The sequence below is a fragment of the Exophiala xenobiotica genome (genome assembly GCF_000835505.1).
Source record: "Exophiala xenobiotica strain CBS 118157 unplaced genomic scaffold supercont1.2, whole genome shotgun sequence".
NCBI classification, from domain to species: Eukaryota; Fungi; Ascomycota; class Eurotiomycetes; order Chaetothyriales; family Herpotrichiellaceae; genus Exophiala; species Exophiala xenobiotica.
In genome coordinates, this window is record NW_013562493.1 from 476,319 (window position 1) to 497,781 (window position 21,463).

At 51.3% G+C, this 21,463-nt stretch overlaps 9 protein-coding genes across 9 annotated transcripts; 5 read left to right on the plus strand and 4 right to left on the minus strand.

Annotated features, from left to right (window-relative positions):
* The first annotated feature begins 371 nt into the window (after positions 1–371).
* On the plus strand, positions 372–1,698 carry PV05_02351 (uncharacterized protein). The gene is made up of 4 exons (XM_013462922.1): positions 372–778; positions 885–1,000; positions 1,138–1,319; positions 1,438–1,698. Exons 1-4 carry the CDS (start codon positions 482–484, stop codon positions 1,560–1,562), a joined length of 720 nt encoding a protein of 239 aa, XP_013318376.1. The 5' UTR covers positions 372–481; the 3' UTR covers positions 1,563–1,698.
* Positions 1,699–1,783: 85 nt separating this feature from the next.
* PV05_02352 (uncharacterized protein) lies at positions 1,784–3,310 on the minus strand. Its single transcript, XM_013462923.1, has 4 exons — positions 3,117–3,310; positions 2,966–3,060; positions 2,751–2,901; positions 1,784–2,698 (listed from the first exon to the last, which is right to left on the minus strand). Exons 1-4 carry the CDS (start codon positions 3,224–3,226, stop codon positions 1,933–1,935), a joined length of 1,122 nt encoding a protein of 373 aa, XP_013318377.1. The 5' UTR covers positions 3,227–3,310; the 3' UTR covers positions 1,784–1,932.
* Positions 3,311–3,546: 236 nt separating this feature from the next.
* Positions 3,547–4,920, minus strand: PV05_02353 (uncharacterized protein). Its single transcript, XM_013462924.1, has 2 exons — positions 4,605–4,920; positions 3,547–4,547 (listed from the first exon to the last, which is right to left on the minus strand). The coding sequence occupies exons 1-2, from the start codon at positions 4,735–4,737 to the stop codon at positions 3,820–3,822; spliced, it is 861 nt and encodes a 286-aa protein (XP_013318378.1). The 5' UTR covers positions 4,738–4,920; the 3' UTR covers positions 3,547–3,819.
* A 763-nt stretch (positions 4,921–5,683) lies between these two features.
* PV05_02354 (uncharacterized protein) lies at positions 5,684–6,451 on the plus strand (the record flags this gene model as incomplete). The annotated part of the gene is made up of 2 exons (XM_013462925.1): positions 5,684–6,016; positions 6,065–6,451. 2 exons carry the CDS (start codon positions 5,684–5,686, stop codon positions 6,449–6,451), a joined length of 720 nt encoding a protein of 239 aa, XP_013318379.1.
* Positions 6,452–6,987: 536 nt separating this feature from the next.
* Positions 6,988–8,198, plus strand: PV05_02355 (uncharacterized protein). The gene is made up of 2 exons (XM_013462926.1): positions 6,988–7,416; positions 7,472–8,198. The coding sequence occupies exons 1-2, from the start codon at positions 7,117–7,119 to the stop codon at positions 7,994–7,996; spliced, it is 825 nt and encodes a 274-aa protein (XP_013318380.1). The 5' UTR covers positions 6,988–7,116; the 3' UTR covers positions 7,997–8,198.
* PV05_02356 (iron donor protein CyaY) lies at positions 8,043–9,138 on the minus strand. Its single transcript, XM_013462927.1, has 2 exons — positions 8,612–9,138; positions 8,043–8,550 (listed from the first exon to the last, which is right to left on the minus strand). Exons 1-2 carry the CDS (start codon positions 8,981–8,983, stop codon positions 8,221–8,223), a joined length of 702 nt encoding a protein of 233 aa, XP_013318381.1. The 5' UTR covers positions 8,984–9,138; the 3' UTR covers positions 8,043–8,220.
* A 2,129-nt stretch (positions 9,139–11,267) lies between these two features.
* Positions 11,268–12,258, plus strand: PV05_02357 (uncharacterized protein; the record flags this gene model as incomplete). Its single annotated transcript, XM_013462928.1, has 3 exons — positions 11,268–11,545; positions 11,628–11,968; positions 12,014–12,258. 3 exons carry the CDS (start codon positions 11,268–11,270, stop codon positions 12,256–12,258), a joined length of 864 nt encoding a protein of 287 aa, XP_013318382.1.
* A 237-nt stretch (positions 12,259–12,495) lies between these two features.
* On the plus strand, positions 12,496–15,562 carry PV05_02358 (uncharacterized protein). Its single transcript, XM_013462929.1, has one exon. It carries the CDS (start codon positions 12,505–12,507, stop codon positions 14,809–14,811), a length of 2,307 nt encoding a protein of 768 aa, XP_013318383.1. The 5' UTR covers positions 12,496–12,504; the 3' UTR covers positions 14,812–15,562.
* On the minus strand, positions 15,314–20,980 carry PV05_02359 (uncharacterized protein). Its single transcript, XM_013462930.1, has 7 exons — positions 20,717–20,980; positions 19,808–20,657; positions 18,064–19,755; positions 17,659–18,017; positions 16,978–17,610; positions 16,153–16,912; positions 15,314–16,075 (listed from the first exon to the last, which is right to left on the minus strand). The coding sequence occupies exons 1-7, from the start codon at positions 20,914–20,916 to the stop codon at positions 15,566–15,568; spliced, it is 5,004 nt and encodes a 1,667-aa protein (XP_013318384.1). The 5' UTR covers positions 20,917–20,980; the 3' UTR covers positions 15,314–15,565.
* Between the last annotated feature and the right edge of the window lie 483 nt (positions 20,981–21,463).

The following is a 21,463-nucleotide window of genomic DNA, read 5'->3' on the forward strand; positions in this document are numbered from 1 at the left end:
TTGGTGTGACGCATTCGATCAGCGAGAAGAGCTGAGGGACGAATGGTTGTAGGCATGCGGCTGCTGTTCGTAATGCACTGCCGACGAAAAGGGAAGAGCAAAAGTCTCGTGCATGTTGACGAGCGTCAATGGAATCGGCGCGTCATGGTGAGAAATACATTGCCCATCCGGGCACCTCTGCGGGTGGACGAAGGGAGGTAGATGCTTTTCCCCTGGGATATAAAGCATCCGGCCTTTCTCGGAGGTGGAACGTAACGCAATCGTTTGACAGCTTCTCCGAGCATCGAGTATCAAGCAGCCAGTGCCTTTTGACTTTTCTTTTATCTACAGCACACTACGCCGCGTTGGAGTGTCTGCCCCTGTGCCGCCCACAGCCTACTATCACAATCTGAGCAGCTCGCGGGAGGCCCTGCTTGCATTGAAGCCGTCAAATCTCGTCCATCTCCACGGTACGTCCTCGTGAACAAACAAATCACCCAAAATGCCTTCCCTTCCGCGTCGCGCCATCATCGCCGTCACCTCTGCCACCGCACCCTTGCACAACGGCCAGCCGACCGGCCTATTCATCTCGGAAGCATTACATCCGTACAATGTCTTTACCGCGGCCGGGTTCGAAGTGGATCTGGTGTCTGAAAAGGGCACGTACGTTGCAGACTGGTTGAGTCTGCAGGACAGCTTTTTGAATGGCGAGGACAAGAAGGAGTGGGAAGACGTGAACGGGGAGTTCAGACGCAAGCTCGATAACATGCCGGATGTGCATACGATCGATGGCAGCAAGGTAAGTACTTGGGCAGTGCTTGAAGGTGCGGCAGGGGCAGGGAAGGGCCGTGCAGTGAAGGGCCAGAAAACGAAGATTGAAGCTGACGACTATGGGGTGTGCATAGTACGGAATATTCTTTGCGAGCGCCGGACATGCTGCGCTGATTGACTATCCTCATGCAAAGGGGTTGCAAAAAATTGCGACCGACGTCTGGAATCAAGGTGGTGTGCTGAGTGCTGTGTGAGTTATCCCCTATCTGCGCCGTCCGTCCGTGTTTGGCCCCTCCACGACTTTGCTCCTTCGCCCGAGCTTGGCTGGTCAATGTTCGAGAGAAACACTGGTAGGCTGATACGAAAAAATGTTGTGTGGACCTGTAGCTGTCATGGAGAAGCCATCTTCGCAGGGGTTGTCGACTCGACGACCGGCAAGTCGGTGGTCGCAGGTAAGACCATCACGGGCTTCACCACGGAAGCCGAGTACGATATGCATGTCATGGACGCGATCCGAAGCTGGGGCGAGCCGTTGATTGACGAGTGGGCGGAGAAGTTGGGCGCAAAGTGTACGTACCTATTCCGTTTCTCTCTTACGTTGAACCAGTTCATCTCATCTCATCCCGGGTCGTGTAAAAGTAGTATGTGCGGCAAGGAAGGCCGGCTAATTGTCCTGTACGCACGTAGATGTCCGAGCAGATGGAGTATGGGACGACTTCCATGTCACTGACGGTAGGATCGTCACGGGTATGAACCCGCAGAGTGGGAAGAGCACTGCAAAGGCCGCTGTGGACGTATATGAGAAGCTTTGAAGTGTGACAAGGGGCGACGGCGAGGCAGACGGGAAGAATGGAATCACATACCGCTGTTCCGGGTGGTGTCTCAAGACATGCCCTCAATAAGGTAGGTAAGGATCCAAGTTATTTGCTAGTCTCAGGACAGATAGTGTCACGAAATCATTCATGCCATGTTCTTTCTGAGACAGTGGATTCTGCACAGGCTGCGCGGCATGAGAAGTCAACGGGAATTTAGTAGCGTAGAGATCTTGATTCTTGATTCATGGCTACGAATCTGCATTGCAGGATTTGCTAGTGAAACGGTAAAACAAACGCCTTAGCTGATGTGGCCATTCGAGACACCACCAGCGGTTCTTGTCAAAGGGACAATCCAAGCCAACGTAATCTAGTTCTCGTGCAAGACTTCCAAAGCCTTCTCGTTGATTCGCTCAGGCTTGCCCTGATCACCCAAACCCTTCTGGCCAATCTTCTCCTTCGAGTACTGTGCAGCGTAAGGGTTGAGACGGAGCAGAACCTGTCTGTTGCGGAGAGGGTTCTTCTTCTGGACGGATGAGCGCTTGGTGGTAGCGTAGCCCTTGGGTTCCTTGAGCACGGACTGCACTTCAGAGCTGTTGATCAGGCGGGTGATGTCGGCGTTGCTGACGAGGTTGGAGGGCAGGAGGAAGTCCTTCTTCAAAGCCGAGGCTTCAGTGGTGGAACCATAGATGGTGTCCAGGGCTCCGAAAGCAGACGAGGTCCAGATGATGAAGCGGCCCAGGTGGCCACCTGGAGCGAGCTGAAGGAGGTTCAAGGCGAAGACAGAAGAGGTCTCGACACCTGGAATGTTGCGGAAAGCACGGACGAGCTCCTTGCCGTCGGTCTCGGGGTTGTAGACAACCAGAGGGCCTCGGCGCATGCGGTGGCGGCGGTTTCGCATCTTACCCTTGCCAGCGCGCAGTTTGCGGGACTTCTGGACCTTGACGATATCCGGGCCAGCGCCGACCGCCTTCAGAAGAGCGACGGCAGCAGAGGTCTTGACGAGAGCGGCACCTTCGACGGCCTTGCTGGAAACGACGAGAGGAACTTCAGGGACGGTGGAGATACGGTGGCCTCGGGCGAGGAGGAGCGCGGGGACGGAGCTGGCAGCAATGGCTGAGGCAGTCGCGAAGCGCCTGGACAAATTGTTAGTCGCTGCGACTGTTGTACGTGTGGTAGCAGACGTACTTCTGGCCCAAGTTGATCTTCTGATGCCATTTTCTCCAGACTTTGGTGGGTGCGAACATGCGACCAGATCGACACTGGTTACCGAACGCGGCTTGACCGGCTCTGTGTGTACCACCACCAGAGACACGGGGAATACGAGCGACAGCACGACCTGCGTGGTTGTCAGAAATCCTTCCGTCTCTTTTTTCTTCGCTACCATGCTGGTCCAAACGCACCTGTGCCCCAGGACTCGGCTGAAGTCTGTTCACCTGCCTTCTCACTCACGGCATATGGTTGTCTCTTGTTCTTGGCCATTCCAGTATGGACGGTTCTACATTTTCTGTCAGCTTGCCGTTGTCGAATTGTAGGAAGCGGTGATTTTCGTACTGGACAATGTCGGGGCGGATTGGGGAGCTGAAGACAGCTGGGAGAGGGAGAGTCTCTCCGCTGCTGGCGCCATCAGCGCCCAAGATCCCAACTGTAGGACGGCTCGACATTTTGACGGTGGTGAAAGGGAACTCGGTGGTTGTCGACGGGTGAGGTTGGTTGAGCGAAACTTCAAACTTCAATCCGGGCTGCGGTGCGGACGAGCCTGCGAATTTTGGAGGTTTGTGAACTAACCCAAAATCGGAACGAAATCTTGGCACGCGCCTAGCCTTGGCATTTCCGGTCTCGCTTAGTCATCCCCCTCAAGTCTTCAAACCTCAGCATGAATTGGCTATGGTCATAGGACATTTGCTGCTATAGCGTCCGCGCAATTTCATCAGCATTGGGATTGATGCTCGAAGCGACAAAGAATGGCAGTATACTGGAGTCATTTGAGAGTCGTCTAGTTCCGGCAGAAAAGTGGAACAAAAGCATTTGGCAGTTTTGGTAATAGCAATTGCACACTCAAATCCGCACCCAGGGATTCGAGTTGACTTTATTTCCCCATTCCTGACATATCCTGCTATCCCAGCTTATCTAGCACTGATCTTTCCTTTGTCCTATGCATATGCTCTTGCTGATCTTCAATTCCTACATTTGACCATGGGCTGCCATGGCCACAGATCCTTTCCCCTGACAAGTCAAGTGTCCAATAATACACCACTTAGACATCAATGGCATCAACGACAACGCCCTTGACCCAGTCGTACTGCATGAGACGAGCGACTTCCTGAGCACACTCAAGACTTACAAGCGCACTGACGAGATACAAGCTGGCGTCAATACCGCTCACCGAACCTCCGCTGGTGATAACTCGCATACCACCGAGTTTCAGGCTCTTGCGACGGACAAGGTTCTCATAGCGAGCATTGGATTCCTTTCGGGCAAGACTTCCCTTGCGAGCAGTGGAGCCCTTGCGGCCTTTCTTAAAGACGTATGGATTCTCTTCGACGTCCTCGCCAAGATCGAAGCGGGCATTGTTTACGACGTATCGTTCCTCCATGACATCGGTCCGTTCGCCCATGTCTCGGGCTGCAGCCTCCTGACACTCCTTCTCCAACTTGATATAATAATCTGGGTGGATGGTCGCGCCAAGACCCTCGAGAAGACCCTGCTGGGCGAGGAACAGGGCAGCTGTGTCCACTGCTAGGAGTGTTCTCTCTCTCGCAGGGTCAGCGGCTTGGACCTCGGAGTATGCCTTGACAAGCTTGGTAGGTTCGGCCTGCTCTTTCAAGATGTCCATAGCCTTTCCACCAGGGACGACGAGGAGATCGAATTCCTTCAGCCGCTTGTGTGCTTCTTTGTAGGAGATGTGTGCTGCCAAGGTGACTCCCTGGGCAGTTAGGACGTGCTCTTCTGGGCCGACGAAGGTGACATCGAAGGCTTTGGATTCTGGTCGCGTGCGGTTAGCAGAGACGATTAGTCAAGGGGGTGGAAAGGCGACCATACCTGGATTGTTGAGATCGTGTTGAGCGTGGTTGAGGACTTCGAGGGGGCCGGCGAAGTCAAGAAGGTTCATGTTGTCATGCATGGTCATGAGCACCTGGATAGGCTCATTGACATCCTCCCGAATTGCACTCATTTTGACGGTTGCTTAGGTTGATAACTCGAAGTGACTGGTAGACTAGAATTTGGACTGTAATGGACGGAAGTGCGGATTGAGCAATAAGATTGCTTAGCTCGAATCAACAATATTGCTTTGGTGATGTGGTGTGCGTTTCAGGTAGTGGTGTGACTGGATGGGAGAAGAGTGAGAGACGACGTGTGATTTAATCCAAGCCGCTAATCCCCAGGAAACGGTTTTCTACACCGCGGGGTAGCTTGAGGGGAGCAATAAGCTAGTCCTGATCCGGCATATTCAGAGTCATGTGAGCTGGTTCAACTTCGGCTCTTCAGACGATGCATCCGCGAGCCGCTTCTTACATGGCTACGGGCCAACGTCCTGCTATGGACTTTACTAATCGCCTCGGTCATTAGGATACCGGATCTAGAATTGGGCTCCGTGGCAATCTAATACTTCACAAATAAGTCAGCAATAGAATGCTGCTTTCCATCGCATACCACGTCAGCATTTCCTCGATGAAGCAGCTAAAAACGGCCTAGCACTCCTTCGATAAATAACCCCAGTGCAGCCTAGCAATTGTGTGCGTCCGTAATATCCTCCGTTGGTCCACCTTCTCTGCCTGGCAGCTATAACCAAACATAACCACACTATGGGCGCAAGGTCTGCTCTTTCGTGATCAAAGGTCATGTCAAGGTAGGATTAAGTTTTGAATATGCAGGTCTGATGCAATAGACCCATTCTTATTGCCTCCCACGAGGTCTCAAGGTCAAAGACCAGAGAGGACGGTGCTACGTCCATGGACAGCGCCAGTTGCATGGCTTTTGAACTTCTGTCAGGGAGCGGACAAGATCGCAGACCCCTCAGAATAAGACTAGGCTAGCGAATATAACACTCCGAAGCCAGCTGCCATCGACTCATTACTCTACTCGACCTAACAGAACGTCGCTCCGAGCCTTCCTGGGTCATGGCCAATAAAGTGATTGTCGTTTTGGGCAGCGGCCCGGGTATCGGTGTTGCCACAGGTGCTCTGTTCGCATCAAAAGGATTTGACGTCGCCTTACTCTCCCGCAATGCTCAGCGTCTACAACAAGATGTTGCGAGAGTTGAAAAGGCTGGTTCAAACATTACAGTCCAAGCATACCCCGTGGATATTTCCGACCACGTCGCTCTCCTTACAACATTGAAGAAAGTCGAGGCCGACCTTGGCCCTCCAGAGGTGGTCTTCTTCAATGCCGCAAACGTACAGCCATCCAAGATTGGAGAGACCACTCCAGAGTATCTGCTTGAGGACTTCAAGGTAAGCAGCGGACCATGCTCGGTGTTTCGTGGCTGACTGAAGTGGAAGACCGTGAACATTGGACTCTATACTGCAGCATCATGGGCGATCCCACACTTGACCGCGAGGGCCAGAAAGCCAGCCGCCCATCCGTCCTTTTTCTTCAGCAACAGTGGCATTTACCACCATCCAATCGCAGACTTCTTCTCGCTGTCCATGCAGAAGGCGGCACAATTCAATCTTGCGGGTAGCTTGAAGCAGGTACTGGCGCCAGAGGGCGTCCATGTCGCCTCCGTGGACATCGGAGGTATCGTCAAGGACGAGGATCCTGTGCTCAATCCTAGAAACATCGCGGAGCAGTTTTGGAAGTTGTACCAGCAGGAGAAAAACCAGTGGATGTTCGACGTCAAGCTGGGCGATATTGAGGAGTTCATCAAGCGAATGTCGGGACAGTAGCGCGGTCTGTTAAGCCTACCCAGAAAACAATAGGAAGAAGATATATTGGGGGCTGGGACCCGCGTCTCTATAGCACTGCTTACAGGGCAGAATCTATGTCCCAAGTTCTGGAAGCTCATAGCTGTTTCCTTCGGTCTTGCTGTCATGAGTCGTTCAGTCCGCGATGGTTTCGTCGTCTGCTCATGAGTTTGAGCTGGCTTTCGGCTTCTTTACAGCAGATTTACTCGATGATATCAAAGTAGAAACAAGGGTAACAAGGAGGTTATAAGGTCTGCTTCGCTTGTTACCACCGAGGCCACGAACAGGCATGGCTGGGCCTGCGTCGCTACAGTACAGCAAGGAGGTAACGTGGCTCTCTGGAAATTCACGAGGATGAGCACGGACGATTTCCACGTGGAGCTTCGGAAAAGAATGTTAGGCCTTTTTGATGTGTTTGACAAGGCAGCGTGGTCGCTCCTCGGCTAATCGAGTCGCAACCTGGCCTTGTTGACGCCATAGGCTAGCTAGGCCATCGAATCTCTTGAACACCCCGAAAACCTCCCCCAGCTCATTTCCGGCGTTCACTTCCCATTTCCCACTTCTCATTGCTGGCCAACGCTTAACTTTTGCTTCTTGTATTCTGGTATCGGTCGAGTCTGCCATTGCCATAATCTGAGTTTGCGACTATGCATTTCTCCACATTACTTCTGCTTCCTGTGCTTGTCGCAGCCGACCAAGCGGCATTGTTTGAAAAGGCATCGGGATGGTTCGATAAGGCCAAATCGTACATTCCAACCGCCGTTCCGAACCCCGTCGAAGCCGGCGCAGCGAAATTCGCAGACCAGAGAGTCGAAAGAATCAACATTCGCAATTGGGAGCGCAAGCTGGGACCCAAACTCGATACAGAGGAAGAATGGATGGTCTACATGACTGGTGGGAACAAAAGCTGTTTCGGACGGTGTGGACCCGTCGATGTTGTGTGGAATGTGAGTCTCGATAATTCTCAGGATACTTGGAAGACATGTCTAATACTGTGTGCAGGAGTCCGTCCCTCTACTCACTGCTCTTCCTCATTCTGCGGGCTCACCACCATTGCATTTGGGATACGTTGACTGCGATAAAGAGGCGGTGCTCTGCACAGGCTGGGCTACGACACTTCCGTCCATCTACCATTTCATGGTTCCTAAACAATCTACTCCTCAAGCGAAAGTACCTCTGCACATTATCCCTCTCAACCTGACGACGACTACTATTGCCGATATCGTCTCCATCCCCTCGAGCTCTAAGTCGCGATACCTCGAGTCCCAAGAGTATACCGGCTTACTGCATCCCTTTGACGGCTTGATGCACAAGTTCGGCCTCCTTCAGCCCTTTGGTTATGTCATGTGGGGATTGGGAACGATGCCCAGCTGGGTAATGATGATTGGCATCAGTTTCATTTCAAGACAGATCATGAGCAGGAGAATGACGGGTGGCCAAGCTGGTCAGGGTGTTCCAGCTCAGCCCGCAACTCAACCCGGCCCGGCAGCACCAGCAGCAGCGGGAGGTGCAAAGAAGAGGAAATGAAGGAGTCGAGCAGCATGGGTTTCGATGTTAGATACAGGGAGAAAGGTTATGTGAGAGGCTATAATTCCGTTGGATAGCCTGACCGTCGTGCGAGACAGACGGGCCGGGTACATATTTTTGCGCCCAACCTCGAGGGCTTTCGTAAATGCTTTCTTGTACAGTACCTGTTCGTACGATTGCCTAATACACTCGTGCTAATGGATCTCTCAAGTCTTTTCTTTCTATTATTCCAGCGACGATCCCTGCCCACCAGGCCCCTCTCGCCCACCGACAACATCACTCTCCCCTTCCTTGGTGACTTCGACACCCAACTCTTTCTTCAACAACTCGCTCAGCTGAGTCCCATCGCGCAGGTATACCCACCGTCCGCCGGATCCGTCGTCGCCCGCGTCGATCGTCGAATCTTCTTTCTCGTGCTGGCCCGCGCCCGATATGACCCAGTCAAACCGCTTTGGGCCGGACACAGGGCTGGAGAGCCAGATCTGTTTGTTCGGGGGCTGCTTGTTGAGTACGTACGTGCCCGATTTAGGGTGGGTGACTGTTAGGACGCCGGCCTGTGTGACATGGTCAGCTTAGCACTGGATGAGGGATAAGAAAGTGGGCTTGAGGACGGACCGAGAACTCCACTTCAACGCCGTCAGTCGCTTTCTCACTGAGCTCTTCGAGCGCAAGGACAAGTGTGTCGAGATATTGGTCGGCAATCTCATGGTATTCTGCATCTGAGAGCTGGGCAGCATGGGTGCTGTGATCAGGCGATTCGGTATTGGGGGGTTGCGGCTCTGAACTGTCGGGTTGAATGCCTTTGAAAGTGACGGGGGAGGAGCAGAAGGCGCGTGTTGCAGGAGAGGAAACAAGAGTTCGAGCATAGATAGAGGTAGCTGAAGCTGGTTTCGAGGAGCGGATGGATGTGGATGTAAATCTGCTTGATCTGGTGATGGTGCGTGTGGTGCTTGCTCGCGCAGAGCGGAGAAGGGTGGCTGCTTTCATGTTCGCGTTGGGGGTGAGTCGAGGGACGATGTGAAGGAGAGGTAGCTAAGGGTGGAATTTAGGAACTCGGGGCTTGTACGAGTAGATGTTTCTTTGTTTTGAAAGGTCTGAAGTATTACCAGTATCTCTGGTGGTCAATCGGCCATGAAGCATGCGAAGTTTATATGGTGAATTGCTAGCGAATGACGACAACTGCTCTGCCGGAACAATACCCAGTAAGAAGCTCCATGATTGGCTGGCTACTGTAAGAAGTGCTCCCTGCCTTGGGCGGCTGTACACATGGGCATCAGCTGGCTCCGTTGACAACCATCTACTTGATATATTCCAGAATTTGAGGAAAGGACCTCCCGCAGTGCTCGGGCGAGGTTTGGTAGCCAACGAGAGACTGGCAAGGAAGCTCTTTAATTTAATGGCATATTACAGTAATACAAACGCATTTCTCAAATATCCTAGCTGCTCGCCGAAGAGAAGCAGTCTCTCCGCCAAACACATTCCATCGACCTCCAGACAAATAGTATAAGACAGATTCATCACCATGCTCCTATGCACGCAGATGGAAGGCTCAGATACTTTGGCATCAATAGGCCGCGCAGCGTCGTAACCTGGTGCTCGATGATCCAGCCAAAGCGATCTGCGTGAGTCCGCGTCGATGTGCCAGCCTCTCAGCTCTGCTGTCTCGGTTCTCCACCGGATGTTGATGGGGAGTGCTCTTCAAAGCTGGCGTTGCCTTCATGACGCCGCCCATTAAGGAGCTGGCTGCCTGGATAAACTCTTCTTCGGGCCCATACAAGGTGCACGTCAGTCCCAGGTCCAGATAGGAAAGCCGAATATCTTCAAGAGATTGTGCTGCGTCGTCAAGCATTGACAATGTTGTATTCGTGCCGCCATTTCCCCTCTAATGCTCCAAGATGCTGCTTCCTCGACGGAGACAGCGATCCCTTTCTGCCAGTGGCACTGAGCCTTGGCTCGCGAACGGGCCAGCTCTTCATGTGTAGCCTCGTGTTATGTCTTTCCCTCCAGCACCGGGAAGTCTCTGAGGGTAGGTTGGCCGGCTTGCGCAAGATGGGACTTTCGTGACCGGGATGCCATTCAAATTTTTAGGAGCATGTGCAGAGCCAGGCCCCAATGGCAGTTTGTGGATGATATTTAGATTCAAACTCCCTCAATCTCGCCTTGCGTCTGCTGCTCTGGATTCGACGTAGAAACCAGGATCTGGTACTCTTTCTTGGTGTACTTCTTCTTTAGTCAACGCTTTGTCGACCTCCCTCACCGCAACCAGCTCTTTCACTTTCATTATCTGACCGGCTACATCAGGCGTAACAGGATGGAAAACAGTGGCCATTCGTTTGCGTAAACCCAAAGCTTTCAGGACGTTACTCGATTTCCTAGGAAGGCCGATGGCCGATCGTATCAAGGTGATTCGAAAGTAGGACATGTTGTAAGGATATTTTTAAGAAGACGCGGAGTTTGTAGAGAGTGGACAGAACAGAGCGACAAGGAGCGCAAGGCAAGATGGATGTGAAGTGTTAGCTACAGAAACAGTATGAGTTCAGAGGGAAGCTCGCAAAGAAATCCGAGAAATAAAGTTGCGCAAAATGTCTGCTATGCTCTACCGAATACGAGCTCCACGGCGGACCATTTGACCTGCAGACCAATATCTTCCACAATCCTCCAGGGCCGCCTTCGGTCCAACCTCACGTTAAGGAAGCACCTAAGTTCTGTACGCCTTCTCCTTGAGGTATGCAACGCAATGTTACCGTCACTACCGTATAAGACAGGCAGATAAAGGCTTTCAGGCAGCGCTAGCAAATGAAGCCCCTTACGCGACTCACCACCGCGGCCATCGGAATCGCCTGATGTCCATGCTTCAGGCACTCAATTCCAATGCCACATGCAATCAGGCCAGCCGTCTTGACACGCAGCTTCAACTGTCACGACTATGTCGAGTTCATGATGCTAAAAGGTGGAGAAGACCCTAAATAAGTAATCATCCTCCATTGATCAACTCCTTATGGTATGGATACCGGAAATGGGTACATTACCATAACGTTAGCGATATTAGGCCCGTATTCACACAACGATTGGGTGAACCCATGACGATGTCGGAATCACACTGGACGAGTGTTGTGCACACTTCAACGAGCTGAAGATACCCGACGAAATATAAGGAGCCTGCTGCAGATGCACTGTACGCCCTCTGTCTTAGTTTCTTTCAGTTTAAAAATTCCCTCAGAAACATACCGTCACAGAGGTTTCCCCAATAGCCAAAGCACCAAAAGCAAAGATGTGGTTGGTGACGGGCGCCAGTCAGGGACTTGGCCTTGCAATAACTCTGTCAGCCCTCCGGGCGGGCCATAAAGTCATTGCGGGTGCTCGAAAACCAGAAGTGGCAGCCAAAGCCCATCCAGAGGTTGAAGCCGAAGGTGGTCACTGGCTGCAGCTCGACGTCGACTCGAAGAACACAACAGAAGTCATTAGAAAGGCAGTAGAGGATGTTGGTGGAGTTGACGTCGTCGTCAATAACGCAGGATGGTATTTGAATGGTACAATCGAAGACCTTACGTACGTCTCCCCTTCATCCGCCCTGCCCCAAGACCATGTCCCCAGGCGCGTGTAACATGGGACTTACCGATGAACCCCTCAGAGAAGATGAGATGCAAGCATCAATGGACACGAACTTCTGGGGTCCAATTCGGGTCATCAAAGGCGTCCTCCCTTCGATGAGAGCCCGCAAGTCGGGAACAATTGTGGCGATATCCTCGATTCACGCGATTTATCCCATCGTGTCAGGGGCACTTTATTGTTGCCCGAAGGCAGCACATGATATGCTTCAGGCGGTGTTGGGCCACGAATTAGCCTCGTTCAACATACGTACCATCACGATAAATGCAGGCCTTTATAAGACGGACGTTCTCGCAAACTCGAAGCAAGCCTCGAATGGCTTTTCGGATGCGTACTTGAGCTCATCAGTTGGTCAGCTTCTTGGTACGTTCACGCGGTACGCACAGGATCCCGACACAAACTTTCCAGGCAACCCAAAGAAATTTGGCGATCGCCTTGTGGAAATAGTGGATGGCACTGGTCGAGCTCAAGGGCTCAAGAGGAATCAATCAAGGTTCCTCTTCGGTAGAGATGCCATCAAGCTGTCCGATATTGCTGTGAAGGACATGCTGGACGACTTTCAGGCTAGTAAGGACATCGCAACCAGCACCGATTTTGAAGGCCACATCGGGGACGGTGCCGCCATTGTAGGAGATATCCAGCGTAGGACATAGAAGCATGAGGCAGTCTCCCCTGGTGGTGGAAATTCTAGGGTATATTAAGCATTGAATTGTACCCCGTTCTTCTCGAGTCTGGAAGTAGGTGCCGAGATGCACCGTGTAAAATGCTACATGGATAAGCGCTCTTGGCACTCTTGCGGGGGCTCGGGGAGCCTGGCGAGATGGGGCTTGCACGTGAGCTCCGTGTAGATGCGCTTGACTTCGCCTGCGAGTGTTCAACACCCTACGCCCACCGCAACGATGGCCGTGAGAGCCAGCACCAATGGCGCTGCGGGCTTGCCACGACTTCATGATACCCTACGCACGCCCGAGGACCTAGAAAAGATCACCAGCCTCAAAGCGGAGATAAACCGCAAGAAGGGGGATGTGGACGCTAGACTGCGTGAAGGACTGAAAGATCATCTGGATTCTACACAAAATGGCATGTCTACACTTGCTGAAGGACAGAAACTCGTCGGACAGATCAAAGAGGAGATGAAGAGCATCCACGACCTTTGCGAACAAGCGCAAGCCATCCGTAAGAACTTTCCTCAATTGGACTACCTGGCCAGAGTACATCGAAACTTCGAGGCAACGCGAGCCATGCAAGCTGGTCTTGACACCTTCGAGAGAGATTGTTCTGTAGTGCAAAGACTTTTAGAAGAGGACGAAATTGACCCGGAGAACCAGCCCAATCTCCTGGAAGCGCATATGCGCTTGACTCGACTACGTGATTTCCGTGATGAAGCGTTGGACCAAATTCGGCGAGGCAAGGACTCCAGCCTGGAACAGACATTGCTCGATTGGTTTCAACAGCTTGACGATGTCATATTCATGTTCGATGATCATATCGGACGAATCTGCATGAAGCTCATCGAGCTAGTCCAACAGGACAATCGTGGACTTATCGTTCGACTTGCTATTGTAATTGCTTCAGAAGAAAAGAATGATGACCGCGTACGAGCATTGCAGGACGCGCAGAAGGATCACCAAGATCTAGTGAGCAAATTCACTTCATTCACCATTGGACCCAAGACAATTCGTGGCTATAAAGAGAAATTTACCCAAGCCATCGAATTCCATGCTCAAAACCAATTCGAGGAGACAAGGCAAAGTTTCCAGGAAGATCCATCTCGGCTCGACAAGGCCACCAAATGGTTCTTCAACGATCTTTTCGTCTGCAAGCAAGGAATGCAAAGTCTCTTTCCCAGAAAGTGGAAGATTTACGAGACCTATGTCAATATCTATCACAAGCAGATGCACGATTTCCTTATCTCATACGTCGACGCTGAAGACCTGCGCCCTCCACAGATGCTTGGTATCGTCCACTACATCGACGTGTACTACCAAAAGATGAGCAAATTGGGTCTCTCGCAAGCGCAATTGAAGCCGCATGTTTTGGATTCCCGCGAAGGAGATCTCATTCGTGACTACAGAAACATCATCACCAAAGCGCTCAATTCATGGATTGACAGGATGTACGTCACGGATATGAAGAACTTCAAGGCCAGATCATCAGAAGCCATTGAGCAAGATCCAGACGGCCACTTTAGAACCAAGACCCTGCCAGATATGTGGCGCATGTTGCATGAACAGGCCGTTGCAGCGGGTGACTCAGAACGCGAAGATGTGGTTGAGGGCGTTATGAGCGCCATGTTCAGTGCTCTGAAATCGAGGCAGCAACAGTGGGAGAAGCTCGTCGATGAAGAGGTGGAAAGATACAAGAATCCCACTTCAGAGCAACTTGAGACTCTGCAACCGCTGCAAGATTGGCTCCTTGCTATTGCCAACGACCAGATTGCATGCGTGGACGACGCTGCCGGCGATGTCTTGGACGATCCGACTGCTCAAAAGGGCTACCTGACTCGCTTCAGAGAGGATTTTACCAAATTGCCCACTCCGCCATCTGCTAAATTCATGTCGACCAACGGAGCTAGTGAGCTAGACTCCTTACGAGATGGGTATGTCGATCTGGCGACACACTGCTTGTCTCGCTTCACTGAATTGATCTTCCGAGTCGACTTCCGCAGCATCCTGACGGAGTTGTTTGTACCAGGAAAATGGTACGAGCAGACCGCAATGCAGCGAATTACCACTACGTTTGACGATTACATTGGCGATTATGGCTCGATGCTCCACCCATCGCTCCTGGATATCTTGATTGAGGAACTTTCTGATGCTTTGTTGGTAAATTACCTGACGTCGATCCGGACGAATAAGGGAGTCAAATTCAGGCGCGGAGAGCCGTTCCCTGCGAAGTTCAGGGACGATGTGCTCGCCGCATTTGCGTTCTTTGAAAAATACCCCGACGGGTTCAATGATACCATCAAGCCCAAATGGAAAGCAGTGAATTTCACTGTCCAGCTCCTGGAGGCGGATAAGGTTGAGGTAGTGGGAATCTTCTCACAGTTCAAACGAGAGTTCTGGGACCTACAATTGAGTTGGGTCGAAGCGGCATTGAAGACTCGAGATGACTGGGATCGGAGCATGATCACGGCTGTCAAGCAAGCAGCTGCGTCAACTTACACCGAAAGGTCAGCTGAGACGATAATGGGCAAAGTCAAATGAGCGGATGCAGTACTCAAAGCAAATACAAACACTTCCTATCGATGACTTGCTGTTGCGACACTAGGAGGACTATCAAGCACCACGGCATTGCGTCTTCAGCTCTCCCACTAGCCGAAATCTGCGACCACCAAGGAGCAGGATCTAAGATACTGTCTACAGTCTGCACCACCAACTTCAAGATCCAACAAGAGGCGGCTTGGAGATAGCTGTTCGCAACCGCATACCCATCACATTGTCCCCACGATTTCTCTCGATAGCAGATGCAATTTGGGGAAGGGTGGACCAGGGAACCGGACGGTTAGCATAGAATCTACAGAAACGCACCATACGGTGGCACGAAGCTGGCATGAAAGCGCCGCTCTGGGTTGAAAAGGTCAGAGTGCGTAAGTGCGTCAGAGCAGGATACGGACATCTCAGGGATTTGGCATGCCGCTGCTCTCAGGAGCGCCAAGTATAGATCAGGCGATACATACGCCGGGACGATATCGGAGAATTGGTGTTTAATCCACCTGGATTAAATACGGACACGGCGAATCTTCCCCGGTGTACTGCTGAGGTGTTCCAAATGACCACAGATATCCAGTCCGATAACGATAGACAAGGTAGCTCAGGGATTTCGTACAGCCAGGATTGTGCTTCTCGAGCTATATTCCCAAAAGTTCATTTCTCGGCTCCCCTCTATTCCCAAAGCCTCCGGTCATCACCCGTCATAAGAGTCGGGGAAGGGAGAGGAAAGGGGAAGATTGTGTTATCTTTATCTGCCTCCGGTGTCTCTCACTATGTACTCGTCTGCCTTGAATTCTAAGATAGAGTCTCTGAGATGCCAGGGGTCGATATAGACCTGCACGCCGATGTTGTCGCTGAACACGTTGTAAACCCGGACGAGCGCGTAGATGGTCACTACGGACGGAGGTCTGCTTCCTGTGCTTGCATGTTTCCGCATGAGGCCATACTGGTGCGAGCTCACGTAAAAGGGAGTACCGCATCGCTCGGGAGTGGCCTTGACCTCAATGAGGTAATTGACCAGCTGCGAACTGGATGAGACGCGAGACAGCCACCCGGGGTAATTGTGAGATGTGTTGTCGATCAAAAATTTGGCGATGGCGCCGCTGGAGTCCGAGCACATGATGTCAGCGATCTCTCGATCGTGCCAATCTGGCAATTCCCTGTACTCGTCCAAAATACGGACGTGATGACGGATTCGACTTTTCCAATTATCGTCCGTGAAGTCAGAGATGTCGAGACCACGGAGGCGCTCGAAAATCTGGTGGGCCATCTCATGTCAGCAGGAACGCTTCTCGAAAACAAAGTCTTTGCCTAGCGGCAAGCCGTACAACTTACGTAAAGCTCTCCGGCGGCACCAATCCACGCTTTGTTGTCTGTAACCCAAGGACTACCATGGCCACGAGAACCCAGAGTCGATCCTGTTTCCAAAGTGTCGATCTGGTCAATCTCTTGGTGTAAACTCGCAAGCGACCACGCGCCTCGGGCTTGCTGTATAACAAGCTGCAAGGCAATCCTGTACTGCTCTCTAGCGGCCACTTCTTGGTATATGTTGACGAAGACTGGAGCGACAGGAGAACCGCCCATCTCCAGCGCCCTGTCGTCTTCATGCGGGGCTTCTCCGTTTGTCTGTGCTGTGGCATGCTGAAGTTCTTCGTTGGCCCATCCCGGACGTCGGATGCTGAGATGCTCGGTCACGTCGCGACGTTCCACCCACTCGTAATTAGGGATATCTTCATCTCCCATGATATTCTCAGGTGATTTGGTCTCATCATTGAGGATTCGGTAAATCAACTTTTCAGCTTGGGGGACATTAGTTTTAGAGATCCCCAAAACTTCCATGAGCATGGCCGGAAGCTCAGTGTAATAGCACGAGAACAGGTCTTCTTCATTTCGAGGAACATAGATTTCGAGGCCATTCGTAGTGTCGACCTTGACCACCGCTCTCTCGCTCTCTTCCTCGACTAGCTCCCCGCCCCAGAAAATACTGAGTTTGGTGCTGATCTCTTGGCACAACAAGACTTGTGCTTCCATCAGGAGTTCATGAACATGGGTGGCTTTATTAGCATATTTCGGACTGTGGTAGTAGATAGCGCAACTGTCTCATGTTAGTCCCAGGCTGCACGCCATGCAATGAGCGCTAGTGGCGTGTGGCAGGCATACCATGAAAATGCGTAGGCACGCCGTTTAATATGAGCAGAAAGTACTTCGTTGGGAGTCCCCCCTCCAACTTCGGTTTCGACCTGCACATGGGCTGAAAGGTACCGACGCTGCATGTTCAAACGGGCGAAGAGATGATGTAGCGAAGGAAGCTCCGCGCAGGAAAAGTCGAGCATGTCGACCTTCTTCCGGAAGATATGGCCATATCTGGGGTGATCATTGATGAAAATTTCCTCCGTGGACTTCTTGAATTTCCAGTCATCTTGGTCGGGGAGACGGATGGGGAGGAATCGACTCTTTTTCAGATTCTGGAGATCCTCTTTGGGAAGCTCAGCGTCCTCGTTGGCAGCAAGAGCATGTCCGACATCCTTCATCAATCCTTTGATTGTTGTCGCATCCTTCTCTTCACAACCAGCGGCCTTGATCAATTCAGAGACAAGCAGTTCAAGCGTCAGGAGAGGGATGCCAATGATATCCACAAAAAATTCTTCCAGATCCGGGTATACACTGGCGAGAGCGGTTCGTTCGGGAAGTGAGGATTCTGCGCTCCACACGCATTCCTCCACTGAACGCCACCCCCTTTGCTCCGTAGAGTTTTCGGGAATGTAGATAAGCGACCCTTCCTCAAAGTTCTCCCTTTATTCCATTAGTTTCATACTTTGGAGGGTTCGCCGACTATCCTACCGAATATACTGAATGCTGCTGCTCTCATCCTGTTCCTGTTTGATCAGTTCAGACAAACTGGCATAGAATTCGGTAAATGTTCGAAGTATTTGCTCGGCTGCAATGCTTGCAACGTCATCGCGTTCACATAGATCCCATAACTCCGCAGTGATATCTTCATAAGTGGCATTTTTCATGTTAAGGAGATCCACAAATAGTCTGTGCATCTCTCTCGACGGACCGTACTTATGTTTCAGCACTCTTTTAGATTGTAATCCTGATGGACCATCCCAAACACAATCATTAAGAGTACACCAAGCAGGCGGGTCGTCTTGCGATATGCCCGGCACCAAGATACTCGGGTTTGATTCAAAACTTTCCTAGGAGGATATGAGAGCATGGCCGTCGTGGGGGTAATCGACATACCTGTAAGAATTCCATATCGTTGTCGCCTGCAATGTCAGAGATACCTTTACATATCTTCGAATACGTCCCCTGGATGTCGTTTGCCTGTGCATCAAGCGTGCGCACAGCCTGCAAAGCAGCGAGATAAAACTTCAGATTCACCTGGCAGACGACACCGAAGTTGTGCAGAAAGTCCCACAAATCATCAGCGTCATTCATAGGGCTATCGGGTAGCTCCAAGATTGAAATTTCCCCCTCAAGATTCAGCTCCTGACACATGGTTAGAATGTTTTGCGTCGGTAGTACTGTGTCTTTGAGAGGCTTGGTCACGCAACCACAGCACAAAGCTTCGAGTTCCTCTAGGTTCTGTACGACTGCTCTCCAATCCTCATCTCGATAGGAGGACCAATGTCTTTGCAACGCCGGGACTAGCATGCTGGGGTTGTCTCTTGCCACAAGCTCGAAGACAGGGTTAAGGTCCTTTGAAGAAGGGCCGTCGACCACCAGAGCAGGAAACCAGCGGACTCCAGCACAGTTTGAGAGCCAATTCAGCCAGGAATTTCCTTTTCGCACATGTTGATTCATCCGAGACTTCATATAGCGTTCATGGATGAAGCCATACTCTCCCAGTTCTTCATGGTCCGTACATGACAATAGTTGGCTTGCGCCATATTTTTCCTCTGAAGGAAAGAACAGCATGTGAGACTCTTTAGAGCGCTCTCTCTCGTCGAACGCCCAAAGTTCCAGACGTTGCTTTGACGACGTTCTGAGGTTAGGTTGGAGGCCCTGATACCAGAAAAGGATCTCGAAATGCGCTACGGCGTCTTCCAGATCGCCTTCAAATTCATCCAAATGAGAGTCCAGAACTTTTTGAACCAGAAGCTCCGGCTTGCAATCAGATATACCAAAACACGCGTACGCGCTTCGCCGCTCAGCATCCCAGTACGCCTTAGGATGCAATAGTTTCAGACGCAAATTTTTGGGAATCTGGATCTGTACCGAGTCTTCCTGAACTGCGAAAGGATTGAAGATAGAGCTGCTGGATTCCAGAGATCTCCACTTGTCATTGCTTAGAGGGATTATCTTTAGACGCTGGAGTCTCTTTCGGTCACAGTTCGAATCACGCCAAAGCTCCTCGATCAGCATCATGAAGGAAGTGTGCCAATTGTCCCCGAGGTCTGTGTTGTAGAGTGAGGAGCATTTCTTATCGCGGAGGTCCCACTCTACTCGCTCGAGCATTTCTTCATCCGACAGATCCAGTAGGCCTATAGCCTTCAGAATGCTGATATGTTCCGGCTCGTACCCTCCCGAGAGAAATACGTCTTCTGGAGTATCGCGGAGGAGTGGCTCTTCTTCATGGAAAAAGCTTGCTGGAAGATTTCTAAGGTCGGACAGCAGCTTGAGAGTTGCTTGAGCAGATACAAACAGTCGTTTTTCCAGTATTAGGTCCTTGAGTAACGTTGGGAGAGGCTCCCAGAATTGGTCACTGGGAGTCAGGGGCAAAAAAAGCACCCACCCAAAGTATAGAGGATCATCGGGTTCGACATCATCGGGTTCGACATCATCCGGTTCGACATCATTGGTTTCGACACAATCTTCGACCGCCTCGCAAAAAGTCTGCACGATACCATGCAGCAACGCAGTGTTCCAATCCTTCCCTTTCACGATCTTCTGTCGGGTTGCGTCAAGAATGAAATTACCTTGCACGAGGAACTGCCAAGGTCAGCGGAGCTTTTCGGCATGACAAGTGACAGTGCATGCTTACTGGCATATAAGCTAAACGTTCAATAGGCAGAAATGCGAACGTGTACTGCCCAAGCTCTGGCACGATCGGATTGTTGTCATCATCGACTTGAAATCCTAGTATGATCTCCGATTCATTATCATTGCGTACCTCGCCTGCTGGCAAGGCTTCAACAGTCCGGGGCGGGAGGTTGAATATCGTCGCTTGGTGCACTTTGAAAATGGCCTCCTGAGTCACCGGCTCGGACTGTTCTCCTTGCTTAAAGGTGCATCTGGTAATGCGGAATTCACCTTCCTCGACACTGCCTTGTCGTTCAAACAGCACAGAGTACTGGCGGCCTGCAACGCCCTCAAACACAATTTTCAGCATTGTGACCTGTCTCGTAGCAAACAGAAGAGAATCTGGGATCTTCTCGAACTCTTCCGCAAGGTCTTCTAGAAAATTCTGCTTGGGCTGATGGTGGTACTGAAGCCTGAATCTCGTGCGAACGTTGTGTGGTAGAAGCTCTGGATCAGTCCAGAGAGGAGTGACCATTCCTATTCCATTCTGGCCTCGTCGATGCTCGAATCGAAATGACCAAAAGCCAGATTGAATGTGAACCACGGTCGCTATGCCAAAGACCGACTTGAAACCAGTTCCCTTTTCTCCAGTCGTCCCATCATTACCGGTCTTTGAACTTTCGTTCGTTGCACATATCGCCTTAACGTTCGCGACCGTGAAATCCTCTTGGTTGGACTCAATGAGAAGCTCTTGTGGTCCAACTCGGAACGTCAGACACGGGATAGTTTCAGGAGAGTACTCTGCGTCATCTGCATTCTGTAAAATTTCGAGAATGAACCTGAATGGTGAAGAGAACACCTCTTGAGAAACGCTGTGAAGGTTCGAAATCAGCAAGACGCGGGATGGATGTTGCAATTTGAATCAACTGACAACTTTGTAAACCGCGCGTAATCAGCTCGAGCATCAGCTTTCTCCGCTCGGTATTGGGCTTGCCATTCGGGCTTTGTTTTAGATATTTCAATCTCGTCTTCGGTGTCAATATTTCCACGCAAAGATGCAATGCGTCGAATAATCTGTTTAGCCTCCCTCTCCGTTGAAGGGTTGTCTTCAGATCCAAATGAAGCCGACATCGTAGACTAGAAATGCTGTTCAGCCAAGCATTCCAGAGCAGCGGTGGAAAGCTTTCGAGGGAGGAGGTCGACTGAAGAGTAGCGCTTATAGAAGTTTGGCAAACTACAACGGTTTAAAGGGAGAGATTCGAACATGTTATCGAAGTCGAGAGAGACAACCTTGTTCGCGCCATGGATTGGTGTCCCTTTCAAGCTGCGTGCAGCACGCTAGGAGGCTGTGGCTGGATGTTGTTGCATACTGGTACAGAAGTTGCAAGGGCATAATGGGGGCCGAAACATGATGCTTAGCTCATTTTGGGCTACGGAGTACATACGGTGTACACGAGAACGAAAAGCGCTGCAACCAGGCGCTGAAGGTTGTTGATGTCTTGGTTGAGCACAACCACCGCTCAACATCGTTTGTACCCGACTGAGCATAGAAGCACGGTCGTATGTCTTGGCCTTGAAGCTGATATATGCTAGAGTAAGATCAAACAAAAGTTAATCGTGCCCAACGGCGACCGGTGGCTTCATTAGGTCTCCCCTTAATGTGTAAATTAGAAAACTG

Excerpts from the sequence above, each read along its gene's own strand:
- PV05_02351 (XM_013462922.1), top strand. The coding sequence starts at position 482 with ATGCCTTCCCTTCCGCGTCGCGCCATCATCGCCGTCACCTCTGCCACC. Across the intron at positions 779-884 it reads ATACGATCGATGGCAGCAAG|TACGGAATATTCTTTGCGAG; the intron begins GTAAGTACTTGG and ends GGGTGTGCATAG. Across the intron at positions 1,320-1,437 it reads GGAGAAGTTGGGCGCAAAGT|ATGTCCGAGCAGATGGAGTA; the intron begins GTACGTACCTAT and ends GTACGCACGTAG.
- PV05_02352 (XM_013462923.1), bottom strand. The coding sequence starts at position 3,226 with ATGTCGAGCCGTCCTACAGTTGGGATCTTGGGCGCTGATGGCGCCAGC. Across the intron at positions 2,902-2,965 it reads AGCCGAGTCCTGGGGCACAG|GTCGTGCTGTCGCTCGTATT; the intron begins GTGCGTTTGGAC and ends ACAACCACGCAG. Across the intron at positions 2,699-2,750 it reads AAGATCAACTTGGGCCAGAA|GCGCTTCGCGACTGCCTCAG; the intron begins GTACGTCTGCTA and ends CAATTTGTCCAG.
- PV05_02353 (XM_013462924.1), bottom strand. The coding sequence starts at position 4,737 with ATGAGTGCAATTCGGGAGGATGTCAATGAGCCTATCCAGGTGCTCATG. Across the intron at positions 4,548-4,604 it reads ACACGATCTCAACAATCCAG|AATCCAAAGCCTTCGATGTC; the intron begins GTATGGTCGCCT and ends GCACGCGACCAG.
- PV05_02355 (XM_013462926.1), top strand. The coding sequence starts at position 7,117 with ATGCATTTCTCCACATTACTTCTGCTTCCTGTGCTTGTCGCAGCCGAC. Across the intron at positions 7,417-7,471 it reads CCGTCGATGTTGTGTGGAAT|GAGTCCGTCCCTCTACTCAC; the intron begins GTGAGTCTCGAT and ends TACTGTGTGCAG.
- PV05_02356 (XM_013462927.1), bottom strand. The coding sequence starts at position 8,983 with ATGAAAGCAGCCACCCTTCTCCGCTCTGCGCGAGCAAGCACCACACGC. Across the intron at positions 8,551-8,611 it reads GCGTTGAAGTGGAGTTCTCG|GCCGGCGTCCTAACAGTCAC; the intron begins GTCCGTCCTCAA and ends CATGTCACACAG.
- PV05_02358 (XM_013462929.1), top strand. The coding sequence starts at position 12,505 with ATGGCCGTGAGAGCCAGCACCAATGGCGCTGCGGGCTTGCCACGACTT.
- PV05_02359 (XM_013462930.1), bottom strand. The coding sequence starts at position 20,916 with ATGTCGGCTTCATTTGGATCTGAAGACAACCCTTCAACGGAGAGGGAG. Across the intron at positions 20,658-20,716 it reads TACGCGCGGTTTACAAAGTT|CGTTTCTCAAGAGGTGTTCT; the intron begins GTCAGTTGATTC and ends GAACCTTCACAG. Across the intron at positions 16,913-16,977 it reads CGTGCCTACGCATTTTCATG|TTGCGCTATCTACTACCACA; the intron begins GTATGCCTGCCA and ends AACATGAGACAG.